Raw genomic sequence first — 18,454 nt, 5'->3', positions numbered from 1 at the left:
ATGAATGAATGAACATTGGTCAGTCAGTTCTCGCAAACTCTTTCCTCTGAGGACTCACAATGAGTTGTTCAAGCTGTAAGGCCCCAAAGAAAAAGCAGCTAAAATGGCAATGTTGCCAAAAATACCACATGGGGTCCCTACTTCCTTCAGAAATGCTATAGGAAGTTTCAGGAAATTCCAGAGACAATAAACCTGGTTAAGGAAGTGCATACACAAAGCCCTTGTGCTTGAGGACTGGGTTTAGGAAAAGGCTGGTGAGATTTAATACATAAAGCTGGGGAAAGATGAAAGGGAACTCATTCAATATCCAGCTTAGCTAAGGCATTAGAGGAGAGTGAGGGAAGTGCAGGTGGTAAAATCTGGTGTTGCTGAGTATGACGCATTGGCTGAAACAATTCCAGGCGGGTCCTAGCTTTGAAAGCACTTCTTAACCAGACAGGTGGGTTTTAATAAGCTACCCAGCCGGCCAACCACGGTGAAGCTTCAGGTATGAGGTGGGATTAGAATGAAGTGTGGTTGATAGAAAAGAAAGGAATAACTAGGAGCCACCTTCTCATTTTACAGCCAAAGTACAGAAAGGAAAAGTGATAGCCTGTGGATATTTATCAAGTTAGAGGCAGAAATGGGACTAGAATAAGGGCTAGACTCTTAGTCAATCAGCCCCTTTCTTTTGCATAGCAAAGATCCCTGGGAACCATTAGATCAAATTAACATCAACCTATTCATCATGAAGTGACTTAGCAGCAGTAGCAGCATTCATTCTTTGAATCAACTTTTCAACCATTTTCTCAACCATCAATTCATTGTTACCATTCATCAATATAAATGTTACTGAGAGCTCAGCGCAGGAAGTTGGGGTAAACAAAACAAACCAAGTAAGACCTGATTCAGACCCTTGGGTGCAACACTCATAAACATATAATTAGGAACAGGAATGGTAAACGATTATCCTAACAGGTGGCCACAGAATCCCTCTCTGAAAAGCAGTTGCCTTTGGGAAAAAACCTTGATAAGCTCTTGCAGAAAGTGCTCTGAAATTGCTCTGCTTATGGAAGAGATTTGTTGATTCAGAGAGTAAGGGGAGACCAGGGAAATGGCGAGATTGGTACTGCACAAGGAAAGGGCAAAGCAGGGAAGCCAGGGCCAGGCTGACTCCTGTAGACTTTAAAGGATTTGCTACGTGACCCCCAGCTTTTCAGTCAAGTATTTTGTATTCATAAATACCGTGTATGAGCAGATCTGCCTGGAAACCAGTGAATAAGCAGAATTTCCCATCTGGATTATGAGGTGAAAATATAAGCCACAACTAAGGAAGTACAGGCTTACCTCAAAAATATTCAGGGTCGGTTCCAGACCACCACAATAAAACAAATATTGCAGTAAAGCAATCCCATGAATTTTGGGTTTCCCAGTGCATATAAAAGTTATCTTTACATTATGCTGTAGTCTATTGTGCAATGGTATTATGTCTAAAAAAAGATGTACATACCTTAATTTTTAAATACTTTATTCTAAAAAAGGCTAACCATTATTTAAAACTTTCTGCTGATGGAGGGTTTTGCCTCAATGTTGATGGCTGCTGACCGATCAAGGTGGTGGTTGCTGAAGGTTGGGGTGGCTGTGGTAATTTCTTAAAAGAAAACAATGAAATTTGCTGCATCAGTCGGCACTTTCTTTCACAAACAATTTCTCTGTAACGTGCAAAGATGTTTGATAGCATTTGACCCACAGTATAACTATTTTCAAAACTGAAGTCAATTCTTTCAAACCCTGCTGCTGCTGCTGCTTTATCAACTAAGTTTATGTACTATTCTAAGTCTTTTCTTGTCTCTTTGACAATCTTCACATCATCACCAGGAGTAGTTTCCATCTCAAAAAACCACTTTCCTTGCTCATCCATAAGAAGCAACTCCTCATCTGTTAAAGTCTTATGATGAGATTGCAGCAATTCGGTTATATCTTCAGGCCCCACTTCTAAATCTAATTCTCTTGCTATTTCCACGTCTGCAGTTACCTCTTCCTCTGAAGTCTTGAACCCATCAAAGCCATCCATAAGGGTTGGAATCAACTTCCTCCAAACTCCTGTTAATGTTGATATTTTTACTTCTTCCCATGAAATATGAATGTTCTTAATGGCATCTAGAACAGTGAATCCTTTTGAGAAGATTTTCAACTGAAGTGGCCTAGATTCATCAGAGGAATCACTACCTGTGGCATTCACAGCCTTAAGAAATGTATTTCTTAAACAATAAGATTTGAAAGACAGTTACTCCCTGATCCATGGGCTACAGATGGGAGGTTGTTTGAGCAGGCACGAAAACATGAATCTTGTTGTAGATCTCCATCAGGGCTCATAGGTGATTAGGCACATTGTCAATGAGAAGCCACATTTTGAAAGAAATTTTTTTTTGAGCAGTAGGTCACAACAATGTGCTTAAAAGAGTAGTAAACCATGTTGTCACCCAGGTTTTATTGTTCTATTTATAGAGCATGGGCAGAGTAGATTTAGCATGATTCTTAAGGGTCCTAGGATTTTCAGAATGGTAAATGAGCACTGGCATCCACTTAAAGTTACTAGCTGCATTCGACTCTAACAAGAGAATCAGCCTGTCCTTTGAAATCTGGAACTGATTTCTCTTCTCTAGCTATGAAAGTTCTAGATGGTGTCTTCTTTTAATATAAGGTTATTCTGTCTACTTTGAAAATCTGTTTTTTGGTATAGCCACCTTTATTATCTCAGCTAGATCTCCTGGATAACTTACTGCAGCTCTTACATCAGCACTTGCTGTTTTATCTTGCTCCTTTATGTTATGGAGATGACTTCATTCCTTAAACATCATGGACCAACCTCTGCTAGCTTCAAACTCTTCTGCAGGTTCCTCGCCTCTCTCAGCTTTCATGGAATTGAAGAAAGTTAGAGACTTGCTCTGGACTAGGGTGTGGCTTAAGGGAGTGTTGTGGCTACTTTAACCTTTTATCCAAACCACTAAAACTTCCTCCATAACGGCAATAAGGCTGCTTTGGTTTCTCATCATTTGTGTGTTTACTGCAGTAGCAGTTTTAATGTCCTTCAAGAACTTTTCCTTTGTATTCACAATGTGGCCCACTGGTGAAAGAGGAAGACTTTGACATGCCCACCTCACTAAGTTTCATCATTTCTAGATTTTGATTTAAAGCAAGAGATGTGTGACTCATCCTTTCACCTGCACACTCAGAGGCCTTTGTAGAGTTATTAATTGGCCTAATTTCAATATTATTGTGTCTCAGGACATAGGAGAGACACAGAGGAATGGCCAGTTGGTGGTGCAGTCAGAACACACAACATTTATCCATTTAATTTACCATCTTCTATGGGCATGGCTAGTGGCACATCAAAACAATTGCAATAGTAAAGTTGGAGCCCAAGGTAGGCCACTCCAAAATGGACCTCGATGGCATATTACTTATTTTGAATTAAAGTTACATAAAAAACAGCCAATGTAGGTGGACACTCTGAGTCTCCCTTCTGTCTCCCTAAAAGCAGGAGAGAAATCTTTCCCATGCAAAAGGTGTGCTCCCTGTATTGGCAGACACTCTGACTGCCAAAGATAGGGAATTCAGAGCCAAGAAGCCTATATAAATAAACCTGATACTTCTTTAATTTACTATCCCAAGTCCAAGCTCTGTTTAGTTTCTTCACTAATTGGGCACCCAAAACCTAAGTTTCTTCGCCCTGTCAATTCCTCACAAATTTAGTTTTTTGCTTTCCCTTTTTGTCTAAAAAGCAGGAAAGTCTCCTGTGTGGCCACTTCTTAGGTCCCATTTCTATGGGACCTCCATGAGCATGAATTAAAATTGGTTTATTTTTCTTCTGTTAAGCTCTTCTTTTGTCAATTCTGTCATTAGTCCAGCCACAAGAACTCAAGAGGGGTAGAGGGGAAAATGCTTCCTCTCCCCAACAGTAACATCAAAGATCATTGATCACAGATCACCATAACAAATGCAATAATAAAAAGGTATGAAATATTGCAAGAATACTAAAATGTGACAAGGAGTTGGAAAAATGGCACAAAATCTCCCCAGGTTTGAAATCTACTCATTCTGGGTGGTAAACTGTGGGGGAAAAAGAGTGATTCTGGTAGGAGAGACTTGGGTTGGAATCACGTTCCAGACATTCATGCCATTTAACATACATTGAGTGCATATGTTGTAGTGGCTGCTCTGCCAGTTTTGAGTACAGACAAGGTCCCTGCCCTAATAGTATGAAAACCTAATGGGAAATTAGATAATCACACAAATAAATGTAAAATTGCCCTCAGCGGACAGGTGCTTGAAGTGAGGGCAGGGAAGGTTTTCCTGGGAAAGTGATGCTTGATCTAAGAGCTAAAGAATGGAGAGATATCTAGCTTAAAGAGAAATTAAAAACAAGACAATAGGCCCAAAATGGAATCACTTGTGCTAAGCTCCACATCACCAAAATAAGACTTAACTAAACACATTATTGACCAGAGACAGAAATCAACATGTTTTTAGAGAGTGATACAATTAACAGCACCGTGCAAAGTTGTTAGAGCTTAAACTTGATCAGTAGTTCATTATGCAACTTATGATTCATTATCATTCATATTTTGCTCCATTAGGTTTTTGTTCCAATCTTGTGTATATTATAGATGCAGGTTTATTACCTTAAAATTTTCAAAAATGACATATCACAAAATGTGAGTGAAGAAAAATTTCTCAGTGAATTTCACGCAGATGCTTCCTCTGATTGTCCAAGCAACATAAATACCTAGTGCCTCAGAATATAGTTCTGATTCAGACAATGGGAATATTAGACCAGCCAAAAGACAAAAATCTCAGTGACTGATTCGGATATGGACAGTGAAAATTAAATCCACTGTGCTGAAGAAGGCTTTACAGGTGTGTCAGCTAAACTACTGAACGTGATAACCCACAAAGTGTTGGTGAAATAACAGAATTAATTTTTGGCTGGTCAAAATAAAAATCACCAGCCACAGCCATTAGTTTCTGCAAAAATCCCCCAGTCAATATAATTACAGTTTTGTCCTCCCAGAAATGGAATCGAAAACCAGAAAATCAGGAATCACTGTATCATTAGGTGAGTAATCTTCCTGACAACCCCCTGGCATCCTCTATAGGAAAAGAAACCTTGCAATAACCAATCTGCTTTTTTGCCTAGCATAACTTCTTTGTTATTGCTCCCCTCTGCCTATAATCTACTCATTCTGGGTGGTAAACTGTGGGGAAAAAAGAGTGATTCCAGTAGGAGAGACTTGGGTTGGAATTATGTTCCAGACATTCATGCCATTCAACAAATATTGAGTGCATATGTTGTAGCGGTTGTTCTGCCAGAGAATTCCTTTCTATCTGCTAGACAGATGCTGCTTGATTCATAAATCATTGAATAAAACCAATATGATCTTTAAGACTTATTCAGTTAAATTTTTTTTTTTTTAATTTTGTTTTTCAACTGGGAGAAGAAAGAACATTCCAAATACAGGGAAAGAATGTGTAAAGGTGTAGTGACAGGAGGGAACATGACATGTACTAGAAGTTGAAAGCAAGTTAGGCTAGACAAGAGAACAGAAGGTGGAGAGGAGTGGATGTCATCAAGAAGTCAAATGGACAGGATTTGGCAATAGCAGTTAGAAACATTTTAACCGGAAGGAACAGACAATCTAACAACAGTGGCCCACATACATAAGGATGATGATGATGTGTGTATGTGTTTCCTCACTTAATAAATTTCCTTAGACAATAAAAAGGTAAGAATAATTCTGGAGGTAGACAGCATTTGTTTAGCAGCTCAGTGATGTCAGGGCCAGCATGATGTGCCTTTTCCTCAGAATCATTCCATGAATCATGACCAAGTCTAAGCCAGGAAGAATGAAAAAAGGGGCAAAATCCATACCAACTGCCTCTTTTAGAAGGATTTAAAAGAAATTCTAAAGGAGATCAGCCCTGGGTGTTCTTTGGAAGGAATGATGCTAAAGCTGAAACTCCAGTACTTTGGCCACTTCATGCGAAGAGTTGACTCATTGGAAAAGACTCTGATGCTGGGAGGGATTGGGGGCAGGAGGAGAAGGGGACGACAGAGGATGAGATGGCTGGATGGCATCACTGACTCGATGGACCTGAGTCTGAGTGAACTCCGGGAGTTGGTGATGGACAGGGAGGCCTGGCGTGCTGCAATTCATGGGGTCACAAAGAGTCGGACACGACTGAGCGACTGAACTGAACTGACTGAAAAGAAATCCTTTCCCAGAAACCCCCAGCAAACTGTGTCATCAGAAAAAAAAAAGAACTGTGTCATCAGGCCACACCTAGCTTCCAGGGAAGCTGCAAGATAAACTGTTAAAACTTTTCTAGACTCTTTAGAAGAAAAGGAAAACAAAGAAGGAGAATTGGGAATGGGTATTGAGTTAGAAAGTTCACAGTGAGTTTGCAGGTGTGAGGCAGGGGAGGTGAACAAATGATTGGTGTCATTCTCTGAGTGGATAATACTGAAATATCATGAGTTCAGTTTTGGATACACTGAGTGTGAGTTGTGTGGTAAACGGAATAATGGCCTCCAAAGATAACCATGTCCTAAACTCTGGAACTCATGAATATTACCTTAAATGGCAAACAGGATATTGCAGATGTGATTATGTTAAATATTTTGAGATGGGAGCACCCCAGATGCACTCACAGGTATCCTTATGAAAGGGAAGCAAGGGACATATGAGTCTAAAAAGTAATAGATGTGTCAGTAGAAGCAAGAGGTTAGAGTGATCCAAGGAAGTGATCAAGGAATACAGGCAACTTCTAAAAGCTGAAAAAGAAAAGATTCTCCTCTCAGAACCTCCATAAGGCACCAATGGTGATGTCACATGGCTTTTGCCTAGTGAGACTGATTTTAGACATCTGATCTCCAGAACTGTAGAATAAATTTTTGTTGTTTTAAGTTTGTGGTTATTTGTTACGGCAACCTAGGAAACCAAAGTAAGATGCCTTTAAAACATCTAAGAAGGACTTTCCTGGTGGTCCAGTGACTAAGACTCTGTGCTCCTAAAGCAAGAGGCCCCAGGTTTGATCTCTGGTCAGGGAACTAGATCCCATGTGGCATCTAGTTGCATCACTTTGTGGCAAATAGATAGGAAAAAATGGAAACAGCAACAAACTTTATTTTTCTGGGCTCCAAAATCACTGTGGGTGGTGACTGCAGCCATGAAATTAAAGACATTTCCTTCCTCCTTGGAAGGAAACTATGACAAACCTAGACAGCCTATTAAAAAGTAGAGACATCATTTTGGTGACAAATGTCCTTATAGTCACAGCTATGGTTTTCCCAGTAGTCATGTATGGATGTGAGAGTTGGACCATAAAGCAGGTTGAGTGCTGAAGAATTGATGCTTTTGAACTGTGGTGCTGGAGAAGACTCTTGTGAGTCCCTTGGACAGCAAGGAGATCTGACCAGTCATCCTAAAGAAAATCAGTCCTGAATATTCATTGAAAGGACTGATTCTGAAGCTGAAGCTTCAATACTTTGGCCACCTGAAGCAAAGAGCTGACTCATTGGAAAAGACTCTGATGCTAGGAAAGACTGAAGACAGGAGGAGGGGGGATGGCAGACGACAAAATGGTTGGATGGCATTACCAACTCAATGGACATGAGTTTGAGCAAACTCCAGGAGATGGTGAAGGAAAGGGAAGCCTGGCATGCTGCAGTCCATGGGGTCGCAAAGAGTTGGACATGACTGAGTGACTGAACAACAAAAAAGAGATGGCAGTTGGATATAACAGTCTGGAGGTGAGAGAAAAGGGCTGGGCCTGAGATATAAATTTGAGTGTCATATTCATGTGGGGACAGGGAAGTCTGATGTACTGCAGTATGGGGTTGCAAAGAGTAGGATGCAACTTAGTGACTGAAAAACAATTCATGTGGGTGGCATTTGAAGTTGCAAGAGGGCATACACTCATATGAGGACAGTGACATTGTTACCCACCTGCTGTTCATCTTTCAGCAAGGTACTTCTCTGAAACATTGTTTATTGAACATTTATTCTGTCCTGGCATCATATCAAGCAATTTATGTGTTCTCATTTAATCCTCACCACCACTCTAGGAAGAAGACACCACTTTTATCTCTTAGTTACTAAAAAGGAAAACTAGGTTTAGAAAGTTAGTCATTCGGGAGGTGGGATAAATTGGGAGATTGGGGTTGACATATACACACTGCTGCTGCTGCTAAGTCACTTCAGTCGTGTCTAACTCTGTGCAACCTCATAGATGGCAGCCCACCAGGCTCCCCCGTCCCTGGGATTCTCCAGGCAAGAACACTGGAGTGGGGTGCCATTGCCTTCTCCACATATACACACTCAGTTCAGTTCAGTTCAGTTCAGTCGCTCAGTTGTGTCCGACTCTTTTCGACCCTATGAATCACAGCACGCCAGGCCTCCCTGTCCATCACCATCTCCCGGAGTTCACTCAGACTCAGGTCCATCGAGTCAGTGATGCCATCCAGCCATCTCATCCTCTGTCGTCCCCTTCTCCTCCTGCCCCCAATCCCTCCCAGCATCAGAGTCTTTTCCAATGAGTCAACTCTTCGCGTCAGGTGGCCAAAATATTGGAGTTTCAGCTTTAGCATCAGTCCTTCCGAAGAACACCCAGGGCTGATCTCCTTTAGAATGGACTGGTTGGATCTCTTTGCAGTCCAAGGGACTCTCAAGAGTCTTCTCCAGCACCACAGTTCAAAAGCAACAATTCTTTGGTGCTCAACTTTCTTCACAGTCCAACTCTCACATCCATACATGACCACTGGAAAAACCATAGCCTTGACTAGACGGACGTTTGTTGGCAAAGTAATGTCTCTGCTTTTCAATATGCTATCTAGGTTGGTCATAACCTTTCTTCCAAGGAGTAAGCGTCTTTTTATTTCATGGCTGCAATCACCATCTGCAGTGATTTTTGAGCCCAAAACAATAAAGTCTGACACTGTTTCCACTGTTTCCCCAACTATTTGCCATGAAGTGATGGGACCAGATGCCATGATCTTCGTTTTCTGAATGTTGAGCACTACTGTGTACAAAATAGATAATAAGGACCTACTGTATAGCACAGGGAGTAACTCAGTACTCATTGGTGACCTAAAAAGGAAGGGGATCTAAAAAAGAGTCGATATAGGTATAACTGATTCACTTTGCTCTAAGCAGAAACTAACACATTGTAAATCAACTGTACTCTGACCAAAAAAAAAATTTTTTTAAGGCATTTGTCTACCATCAGACAGTACAGGAGGGAGACAAGACTAGCTCCATTCTTTGTGCCTCGGCTCTTTCGGCCCGGGCATCAGCAGTATCCACTGTAGGACTTTGTAAGACCTACTGAGAATCTGAACTTTAGCAAGGCCCCAAGAGTACACAAAGAAGAAGCACTAGACTTTAGTCAGGCTTCACGGAGGGCTCCCCTCAGGCAGGTGCCTCCCCAAGCTTTCCCGTCGGAATCTCTGCCCAGGCAATTTTCTACCTGGAGCTAATAATACTCTAGGTGTTCACATTAGGTGCCTCTAATAAACATCCTGAGGTACTTTTATCCACTATTACTCTGGGATTACAATTCTTTCCATTAGTACGTGAACGGCTCTACGAAAAAATACAGTTTTCTCTCAGTTAGGTTTCCCAACGACAGTCAAAATCAACAACCAGAGCAGACACCCAACAACTTTGTGAACCAAAACAGAAAAAAAACAGCCTGTGAAACTTAACTTGTCGCTCTGGAAACCGCGCAGACTCTGGGAGGCTGTCGGGGCGGGGCACGAGGCGGGGCGGTGAGGGCGGGAGGTTTAAACGCCCCAGCTCCGGCCTCCCTCTACCTCAGTGGCTGAGCGGCTCGGCGCATGCGCGCAGCTCGCGGGCGCCGCCTCCGAGGGCCCTCCCCGCATGCGCGGGGCCGTGCAGGCGGGTCTAGTTGATTGAAAGCTGGCGGCGCCGTAGCAATGGCGGCTTTCGGGATCGCGACCGGCGGTAGCAATTGGTTTTCGGCTTTGGCGCTCGGGGTGACGCTCCTCAAATGCCTTCTCATCCCTACCTAGTAAGGGACCCACACGACCCGGGGCTGGGCGGGGAGGCCCGTCGGTTAGGACGGGCGAGAGTAATCGTGGATGAGAGGAGGAAAAGGAACTTGAAGTGGTGAGGTCGCTGCTACACTTTGCTATGCTTCCCACTCAGCGCTTTAGTTATTTTACCTATGCACAAGAATCTAGTGACCAGATCATAGCTCAGGATAGCTGGAGTCATGTCTGGCACTGATTTTAGTGTTTTGGGGCTTCAGGGTCCTCTTCCTTAATATGCAGGTAAACAGCATCTACCTCCAACATTCATTCAAATACAGTATGTATCAGCTGCCTCCTGTGCTAATATGCACTGTTCTAAGTCCTGGAGAGGCAGTTGGGAAGACATTTACAGTCTTTGTCCTCGAAGGAGTTGGTGGGGGCGGATAGAGGAGCAGAAAAGTTTCAGATTGTGATGAGGTCTGAAAGAAGTAGAGAGCGACTACCCGGCAAGACTTTACTCAAAAGGAGATGATGTTTGAGTTGAAAGCTGTAGGGTGCAGAAGAATAAGCAATGTGAAAAGTAGTTCCAGAAATAGGAAAGAGTAAGTGAAAAGGCCTTGTGCTAAGAAAGAACTCAGTATTCTAGGAACAGAAAGTGACCATTGTGACTGAAGAGCAGTAAGGAATGAGGTAGACAGGGCCAGATCACTCAGGTTTAGACCAGTGTGTGACACATGGACGCAAAACCAAGACTGAAAGCGTGGGAACAGCCACCAGGTGTATACAGTGGGTACTCAATATTTATTAATGTTGGCGTCCACATTCTGTTCATCCTAATTTTTCTCCTTTGACTTTTTCCCTCTTTCCTTTTCTCTCTATGGATCTCCCTACCCCAGTTCCCAGTTTAGGATTTGGTTTACTGGTATCCTTTAGTTCAAGATCTTGGTGACCTCTTGTTGGGTATGAAAGAGCTGTGTGTATAGAATGTAAACATGTACTGATGTATATATAAGCAATGAAGTATTTATGTAGGTTTAGCAAAATGAATTACAGGAGCTTGGGAAAAGAAGGGGTTTGGCAGTTGAACTTTGCAGAACTGAAATAAAAAAACATCTTTTCCTTTTAAAAGCAAATTGGAAAAAAATCTTTCTAAATATGAAGAAAGTTCCTTTCAAATCCGAATGAAAGGGAATTTTTCTTTTTAACTGTGTATATAAATCGACATTCCTTGCTTTAGTTACTTCAGCCCAGAAATGTGTCTTCAGCGTGGTGATTTTGAATACCGCTCTTGGTCCAGGATTAAGAATGTGTACAGTTGTAGTTGATGGTCTGCTTCTCAAACAGGAAACCCCTGGGATGTGAGAGAGAAGCTGCAGGATAAATGCAAAAGTATTCACCAAAATATTTTTGTTGTCGTTGTTCAGTCACCGACTCTGCGACCCCATGGACTGCAGCATGCCAGGCTTCCCTGTCCCTGTGCCTTTTTATACAGCTCATGGGGTTCTCATGGCAAGTATACTGAAGTGGTTTGCCATTCCCTCCAGTGGATCACGTTTTGTCAGAACTCTCCACTATGACCTGTCTGTCTTGCGTGGCCCTGCATGGCATGGCTCATAGCTTCATTAAGTTACGCAAGCCCCTGTGCCACGGCAAGGCAGTGATCCATGAAGGGGACCAAGATGTTTACTAAGTGCTATATTATGAACCAGATACTGGGGCTGGGTACTAGAGAGGAGGGAAAAAATGGATATGATCCCTAAGGCTACAGAGTGTAGGTTTGGTTTGGGTTTTTTGGCTGCATCGTACAGCTTGCAGGACTGTAGTTCCCTGACCAGGGGTTGAACCTGGGCCCAATGGCAGTGAAAGCTCTGAGTCCTAACCACCAGGGAACTCCTATGTAGTTTAGTAAGGATAGCAGGTCCAGAAACAGATCAACACAAGTGTATAATTACATAACAATGCTTATGTTAAGTGTTATGAAGGGAAAAAATGAGATCTTATAAGAAGACTAACAGGGAAGACTTATTTAATTAAAGTGATGGCAATAAAGTACTTTTTAAAGTAGATTTATTTATTTATTTATCCTTATTATTTTGGCCATGCCAGGCAGCACATGATATCTTAGTTCCCTGACTTAGGGATCAAACCCACGTCTCCTGCAGTGGAAGCTTGGAGTCTTAAGTATTGGACCGCCAATACTCTGGAAGTCCCAGAGACTCACTTTAGATTGGGTAGCAGTAAAGGTCTCTGACATATAATGAGGCCTGAAAACATACCTAGTAAATGTCTTTTGTTGAACATATGTGTGCATTTCTATTGAGTATCTTGGGGAGGAAGAAATTTTCATTTACCCTTCTGGCCAGGTTTTTCTGGCTGGTCTATGAATTAAATTAACAGGAGACAGATTAATAGGAGAAAATCAAATAAAAGTGTAACAGCATGTACATGGGAGAGACTCAGGATAACAGAGTAACTTGCCAAAATGACTGAAACCTCCACCTTAAATACTGTCTTCAACTAAAGACAAGCAGGTGTTAAGGGTAATGGTTTGGGACTGCAAAGGGGAGAAAGGCAGTCAACATGGAGATGGAAAAGCAAACGCTTGGTAAACAAATGTTTGCTGGGCCATGAAGAGACAGTGGGACAGAGTGGACTCTGATCTCTAGGCTCTGATGAATTTCTTCCACCACACCTAGCCCATATTCTTGACCAGTATCAGTGGTGATAGCTCTATTCCAGGAACAAAGCCCTTTATATAAATTCGTTGGGCCCTTAAGAGGGTGCTAAAAAAGGATTCCTGAGTCTTCTGTTTCTTAAAAATAATTAGCTTAAATTAATCCTCTTGCCAAAGAGACACATTTTGCTCCCCTACAAGTATATATCTAGAAATGGAAATGTTAGATCATAAGATCATTTGTGAATTGTGATTTTGAGAAATCTGTAGGAGATTCAGGTGACATTGTCAGCAGGAAGTTGGAGATGCCTCTCTCTAGAACTCAGGAAAGAGACCAAGGTTGTATATGTGATTTGGGAGTCATCATTCCACAGTTCATAGTGGAAGTAGTAAGTGTGAATAAGATTGTCCAGCGCAGAGTAAGCTGAATAGAAAGAAGACCAAGAACTGAACATAAGGGAACATGGGCTTGATGAATATTGGAATGGCAAGCCATGAAAGAGACATGGAGGAGCTTGTCTAGGAAACTCATCACAGAGTTGTCATTGTAGAAATGTATGAAACATTGGAAAGTGTAAGTCATGTTCTGCTGTGGAACTCATTGACTCTGGTGAGTGGTTAATTCAGCCAGAATGTATGGAGCCCATCCACACACATATCAGGTGCTGTGCAAGATGTGGAGGGGAAGTACAGCAGTGAGCAAACAGAAAAATAAGCTTTTGCTAAAGAAGAACAAAGGGTGGCTGAAGTGCACCCCAAAATATGTCTCTTTGGCGTAAGGATTTGGGGGGACCTATTAATTTGAGGAACTACAGATACAGGAGAAGCTCTGAAAGCTGTCAAAGTTACTTTCAATGGAATACATTAGAAAGGGGGCCTGTATCTGGAAGGTAGCTCTTACCAGAGATCACTTTTTCACCTGAGACTTACCCTTGAGTTACCTTCGCCTGTCTTTGAAGCCTCAGCCCGCTTCCCCTCTCCATAGCTCTCAGAATAGTGAGATGAGCCTCAGTCATCTGGCTACCTTATGAGTCTCATCTCATATCTTCTGGGACTTCTGTACATATGTAAATAATTCAAATTGTCTTTTTGGGGGACTTAACCTGGTGGTCTAATGGTTAAGACTCAGTGATTCCACTGCAGGAGGCGTGAGTTCAATCTCTGGTCAGGGAACTAAGATCCCATTTGCCCATGGTGTGGCCAAAAATAGATAAGTAAATAGAAATAATTTGTCTTTTTTTTCCTCCTGTTATTCCACGACTGAAGTGACTTAGCAGCAGCAGCACCATTCTGTCTTATGTCAATTTAATTCTTAGGTCAGCCACAGAACCTAGAGGGGTTGAAGGGAAAACAGTTTTCCTCCCCTATAGGGCACGTACTTAGATATATTTATATTTAGTGAGTGGGAGACTAGTAAACAGTATTTGGAGATATGGGAAAGACAGGGCCATTTCCCCCCCCCCTTTTCTGTCTCATGAACTTACCTACTCATCCCTGAATATCCAGCTTTTGTGAGGCCTTTTCCAGATCATGAATCTTACTAACATTGTTTATGAACAAGAATAAGTCGTCTCTGAGCAATAGCCTGAGGGCCTCCCATGAGAAAAAGTATGGGCTTTTAGGTCGGCCTGTGGTTAACTTAGAGACCCTTTTCACTTAGATTCCCCAGCTTTTCCAGAAGGAAGTCTGGCCTCCAAATAAGTGAAGTGTTTCAGGCTTATATAGTACCTATTTTTGTCTTTATAGGATAGTGAGCTGTGACTATGTAAGGTGTGTCGATCATTTAAAAGCATAATTTTAGAAATGTGAAATTGATAAATATTTTGAGCTCTCATTTTATTCATCTGATTGTTCTGCATAGCCATTCCACAGATTTTGAAGTACACCGAAACTGGCTTGCTATCACCCACAGTTTGCCGATATCACAGTGGTATTATGAGGTAAGTTGATAATTTTCACCCTTATCATACAAGTATTACTGATATTAAAAGAGTTCTCCCTGTGATCTTAGGTTGAATGGATCGTTAAAAAAACTTGTATTCTTTCCTCATGTTACCAGACCAAACTTGGGCCCCCTTGCCTGGCACACACAAAACCAGTCAGTCTACTGACCTGGGTTATGGTGAAGGAAAATACAGTGTTTATTGCAGGGCGCCAAGCAAAGAGAATGGGCAGCTAGTGCTTGAAAGACCTGAACTCTCCAGTAGCTTTCAGGCAAGAGATTTTAAAGGTAGCAGTAGGGGGTGAGGGTCACAGGGTACATAATCAGCTCATGCGTGTTTTTCTGATTGGTTGGTGGTGAAGTCATAGAGTGACGTTTAGTTAGTTAGTTAGTTAGTTAGTTCAGTCGCTCAGTCGTGTCCAAGTCTTTGCAGCCCCATCAATCGCAGCATGCCAGGCCTCCCTGTCCATCACCAACTCCCAGAGTTCACTCAGACTCAGGTCCATCGAGTCAGTGATGCCATCCAGCCATCTCATCCTCTGTCATCCCCTTCGCTCCTGCCCCCAATCCCTCCCAGCATCAGAATCTTTTCCAATGAGTCAACTCTTCACATGAGGTGGCCAAAGTACTGGAGTTTCAGCTTTAGCATCATTCCTTCCAAAGAAATCCCAGGGCTGATCTCCTTCAGAATGGACTGGTTGGATCTCCTTGCAGTCCAAGGGACTCTCAAGAGTCTTCTCCAACACCACAGTTCAAAAGCGTCAGTTCTTCAGCGCTCAGCCTTCTTCACAGTCCAACTCTCACATCCATACATGACCACTGGAAAAACTATAGCCTTGACTAGATGGACCTTTGTTGGCAAAGTAATGTCTCTGCTTTTCAATATGCTATCTAGGTTGGTCATAACTTTTCTTCCAAGGAGTAAGTGTCTTTTAATTTCATGGCTGCAGTTACCATCTGCAGTAATTAGAGGATCTTAATCATCAACCTTCTGGTTCCAGCCTGGGGTCTATGTGCTGTGGTCAGCATGTAGTCACCATCATCCACCAACTGAGGGTATTAGTTTCTGCAGAACAACTCAAAGATAGGAGTCCAGTTGTTATCTATATCCCTTCAGGAGGATCTAAAAGTCCTGTGACTATTGTTCTAATCATTAACTCCTTGAGTTTGCTCTTTGGAAGGCCAAACAAGAAGTAGGGGTTGTGGAGAATCTTATACCTGAGTAGACCCCACAGGATTTTGTTGGTTTCAGCCCCCTCTTTTCTTTGATACTCTTCAATTCCTAAGGAGAACGTGGTGGGACAAGAAAGGGAATAAAGGGACTTCCCTGGTGGTCCAGTGGTTGGGTGTCTCCGTGCCAATGTAGGGGACAGGGGTTCAATCCCTGGTCCAGGAAGATCCCACATGCCACAGAGCAGCTAAGCCCGTGCTCCACAACTACTGAGTCCACGCTCCCTAGAGTCCATGGTCCACAGTAAGAGAAGCCACTGCAATAAAAAGCCTGCACTCCACAACTGGAGAATAGCCTGCACTTGCTGCAACTAGAGAAATCCTCACGTAGCAACAAAGACCCTGCACAGCCAAAAATAAATAAAATTTTTTAAAAAGAAAGGGAATAAAGTTTTGGATAGAAAGGTTAATCACAAACTCTGCAAGGGAGCTTGGTTTTAGAAAGAGTCAGTTTCATTCAGTTCTGCCCTCTGGCACTATTAGGGGACCCCTTTACTTCAAAATGAGTTTCCCAAATTTTACATGGGGAATTATAATATTTGTCACATCCTTTTTGAAAGAATATTGGATAGGGAAAGAAGGAAAATTAGATTCTAGGCCTGGCTCTGCAGCACCTAGAAAATATATTTCATCTCTCTGAGCCTTGATTTTTCATCAATTATATGAGGATTTGGAATGAATTATCTCTAAGATCCTGTCTCTCCCTAACATTTTGTGATTTATGAGGACAGGAATAATGAAATGTGATGTGTAGGTATCTGGCAATATACAAACCATTCTCTCCCATTATTATAAAAACCATGTCTGTGTTTTTATTTCTGGTATGAGTTACTAACTTACATCTGATACTTCATGGAAAACAGACGTTAGCTCAGAAATTACTTGATCAAAAACAGCACTGTGATGTCAGGGAGGTTTTTCTTAAGACAACTGCTAAACTGTTTCTGTGAGTTTGTAGTTGCCTTTTGGATTTTTAGGTCAAGTCATAATAGACCTTTGTACTGAAAAATCTTGAGAATAATTGATCTAATTGACTAAATTCCTCTTCACATAATAACACTGCAAGTATTTAATAGGAATGCTAAGGAACTGTAAGTAAATAATAATGCAAACCAGTGAGGAAACTTTATGTGTGGCCTAGTTGTCAAGAGGCTGGGCTGTGGTTCCAGACTGTCTAGATTTGACTTTCAGCTCTGCTGCTTAAAACCTGTGCTGGGCAGCCGTGGGTAGGCTGCTTGACCGCTTAAAGCCTCCGCATCACCAACTATTAATATTAGATGATAATAAATAATTATTGGGATAAAGTGAATATAATGTATGTGATGTACTGAGAGTAAAAGTGCTCATTAAACATTACTAAAGGTTCTTAATAATTAGCATTATTAATATAATAACTTTCAACCTATGTATGGAAAGTCAGTCCCTTGTCTCACCATTTTTTCCTTTTATCTCTGACTATTCCTTCTTGGTCTCCTTTGCTAACTCTTCTGAATCTAAATACTCTTTCAAAAGCTGGTTTCCTCTGGGCTTCTCTTTGTGGTTCCTTTTTCTTTTAATATTCTTTCATTCTTTCTGGATGTTCTCTCCTTTACTCCTATAATTTTCACTACTACCTATTATTTTAGTACTCCTGGAAGTATATTTAGGCCAGAGCTGTCACTTGTTATTCATTTATTTTAGATACAAGAGGTTTATATGAAAAGAGATTCTAGTAATGGTATACTTCTTTGTTCTTCCTGCTCTCCTCAGCAGTAACAATGAAAGAAATCAATGGGGCAAAACTCAGTTGTCAGTGAGGCTGACAGAGGGATGGTAAGGTGTCTGCTGTGGGTTTGGAAGGGTCTTTGTCATACTGAGGAGAGTAGATATTGAGCAGTAGATTGCATTGTAGAGCCTTCCTTAGCCATGGCTTCTAACCTTCCTTTCTGCTCTGACCTCAAAAGGATTGCTCCCTTGGTTGGGAAAGACAAAAACACCCAAGTAAATATTTGTGGAATGAACACAATTGTTTTGAATCTTTGTTGACCTAAAACAAGTAGACTGACAGTTATTTTTCCAGCAAAAATGGACTTACTTAAGATCAACAGAGGCTTCCCTGGTGGCTCAGATGGTAAGAATCTGCCCGCAGTACAGGAGACCTGGGTTTGATCCCTGGATTGGGAAGATCCCCTGGAGAAAGGAGTGGCAACCCACTGCAGTACTCTTCCCTGGAGAATCCCGTGGACAGAGGAACCTGGCAGGCTACAGTCCCTGGGGTTGCAGAGTCAGGCACAACCAAGCAACTAACGCACACACACAGACACACACATAGGAAATCAACAGGAAAAAAAAAAATCAACAGAAAATTGCAATTCAGGGTCTTCAACTGTGGCAAGGTCCCTGCACAGCAAGGGCAGGAGAGCTCTTAGAAAGAGGGGAAAAGGAAGTTGGGAGGGCTGTAGTCAACAAAGAGCCATGGCTTTTCATCGGCTTGAGTTGTGGCAGCCTCGCGTTGGCTGAGCCGGAGAGACTTTCTTCTTCCTGTTGGGCTCTGCTGTCCTCCTGGGGCCTGAGACCTCCCCGTTCTGGTCAACAT

At 42.1% G+C, this 18,454-nt stretch overlaps 1 protein-coding gene across 9 annotated transcripts in view; it reads left to right on the top strand.

Annotated features, from left to right (window-relative positions):
• The first annotated feature begins 9,940 nt into the window (after window positions 1–9,940).
• The window catches only part of ALG8 (ALG8 alpha-1,3-glucosyltransferase), a 28,050-nt gene continuing 19,536 nt past the window's right edge, over window positions 9,941–18,454 (top strand). For 5 of the 9 annotated variants that reach the window (XM_086385782.1, XM_086385785.1, XM_086385777.1 and 2 more), the window contains exons 1-2: window positions 9,941–10,071; window positions 14,569–14,647. Coding sequence is in view for 5 of the 9 variants with exons in the window: in XM_086385785.1 (XP_086241911.1) it covers window positions 9,977–10,071; window positions 14,569–14,647 (174 nt within the window). In the remaining 4 variants the exon portion in view is untranslated. Of the gene's footprint in view, window positions 10,170–14,568; window positions 14,648–18,454 lie in introns of all 9 variants that reach the window. The other 4 variants (XM_086385783.1, XM_086385776.1, XM_086385779.1 and 1 more) reach the window with 1 other exon arrangement.

Source organism: Bos grunniens, chromosome 29 (genome assembly GCF_055505025.1).
Source record: "Bos grunniens cultivar Pamir isolate PY7600 chromosome 29, Bosgru_T2T1.0, whole genome shotgun sequence".
NCBI classification, from domain to species: domain Eukaryota; kingdom Metazoa; phylum Chordata; class Mammalia; order Artiodactyla; family Bovidae; genus Bos; species Bos grunniens.
This window is presented reverse-complemented; position numbering and strand designations above follow the sequence as displayed.